We start from the raw sequence: 11,832 nt of genomic DNA, 5'->3' as shown, positions 1-11,832 counted from the left end.
CGCCCCAGACCACACACACACACACACACACACACACACACACACACACACACACACACACGGAGGAAACTGCAGCCAGTTCTCCCTAGCAAGGCTTCCTTGATGCCCACGGCTCACAGGTACCGATTTACTAGAAGAAACCACTCAGCTTTCACGGCGTCCGAGCCCTAGCCCTCACGGTATGTGAAGAGTTCCTTGCAGAATGCGCCTACCCTAGCCGTATGAGGTGATGGAGGGAGCCCCCAGAGGAAGACGGGGCTCGCAAACCTGAGCCGGCCGCGCCCGTCCCCCGACCGGCGACATCTGTCTCTGGAGGCTGCCATCGGGATGCGTGGCGTGGGGGCACCGAGGGGACCCCCAAAATACCCCCGGGGACCAGGCCGGCCCGACCCCCTCGAGAGGACCGGGCACCGGAAGTGGAGGCCTTAGTGCCCGGGCCGAGGGGTATTCTGAGGCCGCGGGCTGCCCACTTCCTGCGCGACCAGGCTGGCGGCAGGGGCTGGGCCTGAGGCCGCTCCAGGAAAGGGATCCCCAAGGCGAACCCAAGGCTTGCTCTACTTTGAGGTCAGAAGAGACCCCCAAGTTTCCAGTCACCAGGGAGCTGTGAGAGGGCCTCGGCCCATTTTGGCGCCAAACGGCCAGGGGCGCGCGCGACCGGAAGTGCCACCCTGCCCGCGCCAACTGCCGCCGCGCGCCGCGCCATCCCACGCATGCGCGCCCGCCTGTCAGCGGCGGCCACGGGCTACCCGGAGGGGAAACGACCCCCACCCCCACCCCCAACGCCGTGCAACCCACCCCAGGTTCGCGGTCCCCCGCAGCACCTACCGCCTGCGGACATCGTCGGGCAGTGAGAAGGCCCGGGAGGCCAGCGCGGGCACCCGGGCTGGGGCGGTACGGGCAGGCATCTTGGAAGGTGCAGCAGAGGCGGCGGCAGCACAGGCAGCCCTGGCTTTTCGCGCGGAAACCGATGGGGAGGGGCGGCGAGCGGAGGCAGCGCGTACCATCCCGGCCTGGGCGTGGGGGAAAGCGGGCCGTACCACACGGAGGGAGGCCGTACCATGTGTGGGTAGACGCAGTGAGGCTGGCCCTGCGTAGGGGCCGCGCATGCGCGGGACGGGAGCGCACCCCCGCGTGGAGCAGTGGGCTTGTCCAAGCTCCTCCGTTTGCTGGGAGCTTTGCCTGAGACCTTCATTCATTCGTTCTTTCCCCGCCTGCTAGGGAAAAAATGAGGAACATCCTCAGGGTGTTCCAGGGTGTGGGCACTAGAGTTCAAGTCCTCAGTTCCAATCCCACCTACACCTATTTGCTTACTATGACGATCTTGGGCAGGTCATTTGGACCCAGCTTTAGTTTCCTCATCTGTGAAAAGGGGCTAATAGCACTTACTCCAGAAAATGTTGAGGATGCACAAAATACGCAGGTAGCACCAAAGATCTCACTGGTAGGGAGACCTGGGCCACTTCCACAGTCTGTGTGCTTTAAAAAACACCAGAACTTGAGCAAGGATAATCTCTTCAACACATGGTGCTGAGAAAACCGGCTATCTACATGCAGAAGAATGAAATTGGACCCTTACCTTACACCGTATATACAAGTTAACTCAAAATGGATTAAAGACCTAAACCTAAAACTATGGCACTCTTAGAAGAAAATGTCGGGGTGGGGGGCGGGGGGGGGGAAGCTTCGCGACATTGGACTGGGCAGTGATTTCTTGAATATGACACCAAAAGCACAGGTCACAGAAGCTAGAATAGACAAATGGGACTACATTAAAATAATCCTAACCCCAACTCATGCTCAGCAAAGGAATCAAAATGAAAAGGCAACCAATAGAATGGGAGAAAAATGTTTGCAAATCGTATATCTGATAAGGACTTAATATCCAGAATGTATAAAGAATTCCTACAATGCAAAGACAACTCAATTAAAAAACAGGCAGGGGATTTGAATAGACAGTTCCATAAAGTAGGTACAGATGGACAACAAGCATATGAAAATATGTTCAACATGACCAATCGGGGAAATGCAAATCAAAACCACAACGAGGGGACTTCCCTGGTAGCACAGTGGTTGAGAATCCGCCTGCCAATGCAGGGGATACGGGTTCGATCCCTGGTCCGGGAAGATCCCACATGCCGCGGAGCAACTAAGCCCGTGCGCCACAACTACTGAGGCTGCACTCTAGAGCTTGTGCTCCGCAACAAGAAAAACTACCGCAACGAGAAGCCCGTGCACCACAACGAAGAGTAGCCCCTGTTCGCTGCAACTAGAGAAAGCCCGCGCGCAGCAACAAAGACCCAACGCAGCCAATTAATTAATTAAATAAAAAACACACACAATGAGATCACTTCACAGGCATTAGGATGGCCACCATCAGAACAAAAAGTATTGGGGAGAACACGGAGATTAGGACCCATGTACACTGTTGGTAGGGATTTAGAATACTGCAGCTGCTATAGAAAAGTGTGGGGACTTCCCTGGCGGTCCAGTGGCTAAGACTCCGTGCTTCCACTTCAGGTGGCACGAGTGTGATCCCTGGTCAGGGAGCTAAGACCCCGCATGCCACTCAGCATGGCCAAAAGTTAAAGAAAAGAAAGAAAAAAGTACGGAGGTTCCTCAAAAAATTAAAAATAGAATTATCATATGATACAGCAGTGCCACTTCTGGATATATATTCAAAAGAATAGAAAACAGGCTCTCAAAGAGATACTTGCACACCCACCTTCATAGCAGCACTATTCACAATAGCCAAGAGGTGGAAGCAACCCAAATGTCTTTGGATAGATGAATGGATAAAGAAAATGTGGCATATACAGATAGTGGATTATTCAGCAAATCCTGCCCTTTTGCAACAACCTGGATTAACCTCGAGGTCATTATGCTAAGTGCAATAAGCCAGTCACCAAAAGACACACTGCATGATTCCACTTATTTGAGGTATCTAATTTAGTCGCCTTGTAGAAAGGGAAAGAACAATGGTAGTTACCAGGGGCTGGGGGGGTGGGCTGGGGGGGAGGGGATTTGTTCAATGGGAATGGAGTTTCAGTTTTACAAGATGAAAGTTTCAGAGATCTGCTACAAAATAATGTGCATGTAGTTAACACTACTGTACTATACACTTAAAGGTTAAGATGTAAATGCTATGTGTTTTTTTACCACAATAAAGAAGAAATAAACCATTAATAGGATAGGGTTGAGTTGAAAAAAAAACAAGTACTTATCTGCCACAACAACAAAAAAAAGCATCAGAATGGAGTTAGAAGTTATGGCATATATTTACATTTTTGTATTAAGATTTACAAGTGAACATGTTTGTAAACACACACAAACTAGGTTCCTCCAACGGCTGGTGGAGAGCTTCTAGAAGTGGACCTCAGACCCTCTGGTTGCCATGCATTACCCACACAGGGCAGGATCCAGGAGGACTAAAATATTAGGAATAGAACTAATAGCTATTAATTTCATATTTAATCAGCACTTCTGTACTTACTGTACCAGAATCTTTAGGAGTTATTTAATTTAATCCTTAACCGCCATAAAGGGAGATATCAGGACCCCCATGTCCCATGGCCTAGGATATTTGTCACAAAGGAAGCTGCTTATACCCAAGATCACAGGCTCAGTAAGCAGCAGGGACAATGAATCCAGGTGTCTTTAGTTCCAAAGCCTGAATGTAAAACAGTGACCCAGCTGTCAAGCCCTGTAGACCTGTCATAAGCCAGCATGTGGGTTCCTAACCCACCTTAGGAAAGGGGGCGCTCACAGGACAGGGAAGGAAGAGGAGATAGATGAGCTGACCTGCTCTCTTCAGGGGCCTCAGCTCACAGGAGAGCAGCTGCACTTATTGGAGCCTCCCTCTCAGGTAGGTTCTCTTTTTAATCCCTTTGCCAAGGGATGATTTGACCCATTTTACAGATGGGGCAAGGGCTCAGGGACAAAGATTTGCCTAAGGGCCCCCAGCAAGTTGGTGCCAAAGCTGGGCTTCCAGCCCAGCTGCTCTGCTCTCAAGTTGCCCGGAGACAAAAAGCCAGGCACCACCTCTAATTCCTCTCCTTCCCTCACATGCAGGAGGTGAGCAATCTTTGTTTGTTCTTCCTCTGATGAAATACACCCAGGTCTTTCTGCTTTTGGACTGGGCTGCCGCTCCAACCCAGACTGCCATCATCTCTCACCTGGACTATTGTAACAGCCTCTTTCTTCCCCAGTCTCCCAGACCACTGCATCCAGCGGGCATTAAAAAAAAAAAATGCGGGACTTCCCTGGTGGCACAGTGGTTAAGAATCTGCCTGCCAAATACAGGGAACATTGGTTCAAGTCCTGGTCCAGGAAGATCCCACGTGCCACGGAGCAACTAAGCCCATGTGCCACAACTACTGAAACACGCATGCCTAGAGCCCGTGCTCTGCAACAAGAGAAGCCACCGCAATGAAAAGCCTGCGCACTGCAACGAAGAGTAGCCCCCTCTCTCTGCAACTAGAGAAAGCCCGCGCGCAGCAACGAAAACCCAATGCAGCCAAGAATAAATTAATTAATTTTAAAAAATGTTAATGCCCTTTTCTTTCCCACTAGAACTTTCCAGAACTTCTCATTGCCCTTGAAATAAAATGTAAGCATTTAACTCCATTTACAGGGTCCTGCCTGGATGCAGCTCATTTCCCCCTCGTTGAGCTCCAGCTTCGTTGACCCACTTTCAGTCTTTCAAGCTCTTAAGTGCCGCAGGGCTTTGCCTTTGCTGTCAATTCTGCCCAAGTCACTTTTCTGGAAGATTCACAGCTCAAAGATTGCTACTACCCAGAGGCTTCCCCCTGCCCACCTGGAAGCAGCCCCTCACCCCCAGTCTCTCTCTCCTATTATCCTGTTGCTTCATAGCATTTACCACTGTCACAGACTCATTTCTGTCTGTTGTAGCCTTTCTGTTCCACTAGAGCAGAGCAGAGGTCAGCAGTTTTTCTATAAAGGATCAGATAGTAAATATTTTAGGTTTTGTGGGCCACATGTTCGGTTTTAACTACTCAGTGCTGCCCTTGTAGCATAAAAACAGCCATGGACAATACACAAATGAACAGGTATGGCTGTATTCCAATAAGACTTTATTTATAAAAACTTGACCGGCCAAGGAATTCCCTGGTTGTCCAGTGACTAGGGCTCGGTGCTTTCACTGCCGTGGGCCCAGGTTCAATCCCTGGTGGGGGAACTAAGATCCTGCAAACTGTGTGGCACAGACAAAAAAAAAAAAACTTGGCTGGCTAGATTTAGACCATGGGCCTTAGCGTGCCGACCCCTGCAAAGACTGAGCTCCAGAGGGCAAGGACTTGGTGGTCTGCCTCGTTCACAGCTGACCTCCAAGGGCTCACTCAATAGGAATCCAAATATCAGTTAAATAAATATATAGGACATGGGAGATTGCACCTGGGAGGTGCCTGATGCAAATGTTGGTAGGTATAGAGCTGTTTTCTGCCCCACAACACAGTGATTTCCAGTTCACAAACAGGGAGACTGAGGCCCAAATCAGATCAGTTGCACACCCAGTTTCTGTCTTTTTTTTTTTTTTTTTTTTTTTTTTTTTGGTGCGGTACGCGGGCCTCTCACTGTTGTGGCCTCTCCCGTTGTGGAGCACAGGCTCCGGACGCACAGGCTCAGCGGCCATGGCTCACGGGCCCAGCTGCTCCGCGGCATGTGGGATCTTCCCGGACCGGGGCACGAACCCGTGTCGCCTGCAGGACTCTCAACCACTGCGCCACCAGGGAAGCCCCAGGTTCTGTCTTTAATCCCTGAATCACCTGCCTCACTCGACTCACCTGACCAGTAATATATCAGTCAAGGTCACGGGGAAGGGATATTGATGGCTTCCAGGAGGCTCCAGAGTGACTGGCTGGACCACCAGAGACTCCTTCCCCACCTAGAAATGGGCTCATCTCTTGAGAGACGCAACCGGAACTTCCAGAAAGTTAGATTCAGCTCCTGTGGGCATTCACTCTGACCCCACCTCTCAGTAGCATTCACAAACCCCTCAGAAGATCTGCCCCAGCTCCCTGCTTCCCAGGCCACGTTCCTGCCTCTAGCTAGAGGGCCATACTCAAGAGGCCAGGAGAGACCAGGGGTCAGCACAACTAAGGTCCAGGCGGCCCAGAGCACAGGGCTGGTGGAGGGATGGTCACGTGTCCTGAGCCACAGTCAGTCAGAAGGCCGAAGCTGAGTCACGCCACATGCTGGGGAATTAGTCTGAGCTCTCACTTGGTGCCAGCCCAGCAGAGGCCCCGGGCGGTGACAGCAGCACTCGAGGGTTCAACAAGAACACTTTGCCACTCTCACTCCAGGCAGGCGGCCAGGCAGGAAGACCACAAGGGCAGGCCTCACAGGCTCTCTCTCCAGGCTCAAGTGACCGGAAATTGGATCTGGGGAAACCAACTCTGGGGTATGCTGGACAAACCCGCCTGCTCCTTTGCAGGGCCCTTGAGCGGGCGAAGGGCTTTCTGTTTGGGATCAAAGGAGGCTTACTGCCAAGCCTGGAGGGGTTTTCCTTCAAACAGCCCTTGAGTCCGTTAGCTGATCTGCCCCTCCAGGGCTACCACCCCAGCTCAGGTCATCCTCCCCTCTGTCCCGGATGCCTGCCCGGCCTCCTTCCTGGAGAGGAGCCCTCTCACCACCTATTCTCTGCAAGGAACTGGGAACGATCTTCTTAGAATCTAGATCTGATCGTATCACCTCCTCCCTGCCCCACTGAAGGTACCTGAATGGCTTCTCAGTGCTCTTGGGGTAAAGCCAACCCCTACCCCTACAGCCAACCCCTAGCTCTGCCCACATCAGCTTTTGCCACTCATCCCTTGACTCACCCCAGCTGAGCTTCATCCTGGACACTCCCTACCCCTTCCTGCCTCAGGGCTGTGGAAGCCAGCCCACTAGAGGGCCTCCAACATTCCTTGCCGCAGTATTCATGCCTTTGTGGAGTCCTCTCCAACAGTGAATCAGGGCCAGTCCCCGTGGCCAAGGGAATATGGTGGAAGTGAAGGCGCAGGACTTCTGAGGCTAAGCCATAAAAGCCATCACAGCGCCACCTTGTTCTCATGGGGGAAGCCAGCCACCATGTTGTGAGGATGCTCAAGGAGCCCCATGGGGATGCCCATGGGAAGAGGAACCATTTTGTCAGCCATGTGAGTGAGCTGCTTTGGAAGTGGTTCCTCCAGCTCCAGTCAAGCCTTCAGACGACTGTAGCCCCAGCCTATATCTGACTGTAACCTCATGAGACCCCTCAAGCTGGAACTGCTCACTTTGCTGCTCCCCATTTCCCAACCTATAGAAACCACTGAATGATAATGTTGGGTTGGCCAAAGAGTTCGTTTGGGTTTTTCCATAGCATCTTGCAGAATACATGGGTGGTAGTGTTCTAAGCCACTAGACTGTGGGGCTTTTTGTTATTCAGCCATAACTAATTATTGCAAGGTTTTAGCACTTGCTGTTCCTTTAAACTGGAAAGCCCTGTTTCTCCATATGTCTACGTCTCCTACTTGGAGAATCGCTAGTCATTCTTCCTATTTTAGCTCACCCATCACCTCCGTCAAGGAGCCTTTTCTGACCTCCCCCAACACTATCAGGGTGTCTCGATAGGCTCTTAAAACCACAGATCTGGGCTTCCCTGGTGGCGCAGTGGTTGAGAGTCCGCCTGCCGATGCAGGGGACACGGGTTCGTGACCCGGTCCGGGAAGATCCCACATGCTGCGGAGCGGCTGGGCCCGTGAGCCATGGCCGCTGAGCCTGTGCGTCCGGAGCCTGTGCTCCGCAACGGGAGAGGCCACAGCAGTGAGAGGCCCACGTACCACAAAAAACAAAAAAACAAAACAAAACAAAAAAACCACAGATCTTCCTTTTAGAGCCTTTGCCTCAGCTGGTGATCACACATTTTGGGGTGATAACTTTATGCCAGCACCTAGCAAAGTACCTACGATGTAGTTGGCACACAGCAAAGGCTCATGTAGCCCTGCATGAGTGAGCGTGTGATGCCTCTTCCCCCACATTAACTGCTCAGTCTGCAAACATCCATCGAAACAACAAATGCACACACCCTTTTATTCAGCTGTTCTACTTCTGGGAATTGCTCCTAAGATGTACTCACAAACACATGCAGTGGTTAGGACTGCACATGGTGGTCCAGTGGTTAGGACTCGGCCCTTTCACTGCCAGGGCCTGGGGTTTAATCCCTGGTCGGGAGACTAAGATCCCACAAGCCGGGCGGTGTGGCCAAAAAAAAAAAAAAAAAAAAAAAAGAGAGAGAGAGAGAGAGAAGTGGACACAGCCATTCACTGAGCCTTGTCTGTAGCAAAATACTGGGAAGAACCTAGTTCCCCATCAGTGGGGATTAGATAAAGGAATTGTTTACCATTCGTACAGTGACAGACTCCACAACAACAAAAAATAAAAGGATATTCTTCTATACAATATCCTAGAGGTTGTTTCCTATCTGTAAGTGGGTGTAAAAAAAGACGTAGGACGGAATGCATAGTGTGCTACTGTTTATGTAGAAAAGGGAGGGATGGAAGGAATTATGTATATTTACTTATTTACACATAAAATCTTGGGAAAGAAACAAGAAATGGATAAATTCCTGGAGATAAGGAATGTTCATTAGCAGGGTTAAATCTATCGGCAAAGGAATTTTTCTGAATCTTTTCGCCCTTTTGGAATGCTGGACCACGTGGCTATATCATTTATGTCAAACAAAAACAACTGGCAAAGCATTGGTGAATGGATGGTCTTTTTGGTAAATGGTGCTGGCCCCACCGGATGGCCCTGTGGAAGAAAGTGAACTCTGATCCCTACCTCACACCACGTACAAAACTCAATTCCAGATCTTGCAAATCTAAATGCGAAAGCAAAGTCAAGAAAGCTTTTCAAATAAGACATAGAACTTCTTCGTGACTTTGGAGTAGGTGAGTGTCTCTTCAACAGGACACAAAGCACTTTAATCATAAAGGAAAATATGCCAGGCTGTATTAAAATGAATTTGTTCATCAAAAGATACCACTAAAAGACAAGCCACAGACATATGTCTGCCAACCAAGGACTTGCATCTACAATACACAGAGAGTTCAATAAGAAAAAGACAGGCAATCTCTTTTACATTAAGTAGACAAAAGAGTTGAACAGGTACTTCATAAAAGAGGATATCTAAATGGCCAAGACTCAAATGGGAAGCTACTCAATTTCATCAGTCATCAGGGAAACGCAAAATGAAACCTCAATGTGATTAACAGCTCCCACATACACCCATCCATGCCAGGATGACTAAAATGAAAAAAGAAATGCTCACAAGTTTTAGTAAGACCGGAACTCTCCTGTGTTGCTGGAAGAGCCCCAAATGGTACAGCCATTTTGGAAAATGATTTGGCAATATCTACTAAGGCTAAATGTACTCCTGCCCTCTGACCCAGTAATTCCACTCCTGGAATGAGTGCTTTGGTCCAGGGTACTTCTCCTCAGTTCTGTCACATTAGCCACTAATTAGCCAAAACTGCCTCTCCAAAAGCAATCACCAAGTTATTACAACTACCTGGCAAAGAGAGACTCCAGTCAGGGCATCTCCACTCTCCCAGGTGAACCAGCTGACCAGCTGGAAGGACCCGGAAGGGCATGCACCACTGCCTGGACACCACTTCAGGATACTTGGAGCCAAATGAGCCTCTGTCGTGGGAGACTGTCTTGTGCATTGCAGGATGATTAGTGACATCCCTGACCTCTACCCACTAGACGCCAGTAGCACCCCTACCCCCAGGCGGGACGATCAAAAACGTCTCCAGACATTGCCAAAGGTCCCGTGGGTGCGTGGCATCACCCTGGATGAGAAGGACTGATTTAGACCCGTGGAAGTGACAAAGCAGTGGTCTCATTCCAGCCATATTTCCTCCGGGCAATATCTTACAGCCTAAAACCAGCCCCAAATCAGCATTTTGAAAACTGTAAGTCAAGGATGGTTCACATCAGGAGGGGTACAGTATAGAATGCAGAGTCCTGGGCCCTGGAGTCAGATTCTCCAGGCCCTGGTAGGGCCCAGGTAGCTGTATTTTTTTCCACACCCTCCCCACTTGGGAAGTTTAAGAAGCATTTCCCCCCAGCTTTATTAAGGTATAATTGACAAATAAAAATTGCATATATTTAAGGTGTACAACGCGATGATTTGACTTACGTATACATGGTGAAATGATTGCTACAATCAAGCTAATTAACACATCTATCACCTCAGTTAGTTACCATTTTTTGTGTGTAGTGAGAACATTACTGTCTTAGCAAATTTCAAAAATACAATACAATTTTATTAACTATAATCACTATGCTGTACTTTAGATTCTCAAAACTTATACATCTTATAATTGAAAGTTTGAATCTTTTGAGCAACATTTCCTCCTTTCCCTCATCCCCCAGCCCCAGGGAACCACCATCCTACTCTGTGCTTCTGTGAGTTTGATTTTTTTAGATTTTACATGTAAATGAAATCATACAGTATTTGTCTTTCTGTTTCTGGCTTACTTCAATTAGCATGATGTCCTCCAGGCTCATCCATATTGTTGCAAGTGGCAGGATTTCCTTTTTTATGGCCGAATAATATTCCCTGTGTGTGTATGTGTATGTGCGTATCATGTTTTCTTTATTCATTCATCCATTGGCAAACACTTAGGTTGTTTCCATATCTTGCCTACTGTGAGTAACGATGCAATAAACATGGGAGTGCAGATATTCTTTAGGATACTGATTTCATTTCCTTTGGATATACACCCAGAAGTGGGATTGATGGATCATATGATAGTTTTATTTTTACTCCTTTGAGGAACCTCCATACTGTTTTCCATAATGGAAACTTCCTAACATTGTATTATATATTTACTTTTATGGCCTGTCTCTCCCACTAGAATGTAAGATCTCTGAGGGTAGGAATAAAATAGAGTGTTCAGTAAGTATTTTGACAGGTTGGAATTACTTTTTAAAAAGCTTATTGAAGTAAAATGTATATACCACAAAATTTTGACCCATTTTAAAATGTAGAGGGCTTCCCTGGTGGCGCAGTGGTTGAGAGTCCGCCTGCCGATGCAGGGGACTCCGGGAAGATCCCACATGCCGCGGAGCGGCTGGACCCGTGAGCCATGGCCGCTGAGCCTGCGTGTCCGGAGTCTGTGCTCCGCAATGGGAGAGGCCCACAACAGTGAGAGGCCCGCGTACTGCAAAAGAAAAAAAAAAGGTAGAAATCAATGTTTTCTTAGTAAATTTGCCAAGTTGTGCAATTATCATCACAATCCAGTTATAGGATATTTCTGTCACTTATAAGAATAAGAATCCTCATGCCTGTTTCCAGTTAATCCCCATTCCTACCTTCAACCCCAGGCAACCACCAATCTACTTTCTGTCTCTATAGACTTGCTTCTTATGGATATTTCATATAATGGACCATACAAATTATGATATTTTGTGTCTGACTTCTTTCACTTAGCATAATTATTTTGAGTTTCATGGCAAGTGGCAGTACCATTTTGCATTTGAGGTCGGGATTATGAACATACCATTTTACAGATGATGAAACCAGATTAGACTTGTCAGGTGATTTGCCAAAAGTCTACTTGGGTTGTCAAGTGTTGGATTTGAGATTCAAATCTGTTTCTTGTTTTGGATTTTTTTTTTTTAAATATAAATTTATTTACTTATTTTTTAAATTTTCGGCTGCATTGGGTCTTCGTTGCTGCACGCAGGCTTTCTCTAGCTGCAGCAAGCCGGGGCTTCTCTTGTTGCGGAGCATGAGCTCTAGGTGTGCGGGCTTCAGTAGTTGTGGCACATGGGCTTAGTTGCTCCGCG

The 11,832-nt window shown here is 48.6% G+C and overlaps 1 protein-coding gene across 4 annotated transcripts in view; it reads right to left on the bottom strand.

The window, feature by feature from the left end:
- Window positions 1-994, bottom strand: part of DNMT1 (DNA methyltransferase 1) — a 43,050-nt gene extending 42,056 nt beyond the window's left edge. For 3 of the 4 annotated variants that reach the window (XM_024745829.1, XM_024745826.1, XM_024745827.1), the window contains exon 1: window positions 826-994. In XM_024745829.1, coding sequence (XP_024601597.1) covers window positions 826-905 — 80 coding nt within the window. In that variant the 5' untranslated portion in view covers window positions 906-994. Of the gene's footprint in view, window positions 1-267; window positions 576-825 lie in introns of those variants that run through there. The other variant, XM_024745828.1, reaches the window with a different exon arrangement.
- Window positions 995-11,832: the final 10,838 nt, after the last annotated feature.

This window comes from Neophocaena asiaeorientalis, unplaced genomic scaffold (assembly GCF_003031525.2).
Source record: "Neophocaena asiaeorientalis asiaeorientalis breed wild unplaced genomic scaffold, Neophocaena_asiaeorientalis_V1.1 scaffold357, whole genome shotgun sequence".
NCBI lineage: Eukaryota > Metazoa > Chordata > Mammalia > Artiodactyla > Phocoenidae > Neophocaena > Neophocaena asiaeorientalis.
This window is presented reverse-complemented; position numbering and strand designations above follow the sequence as displayed.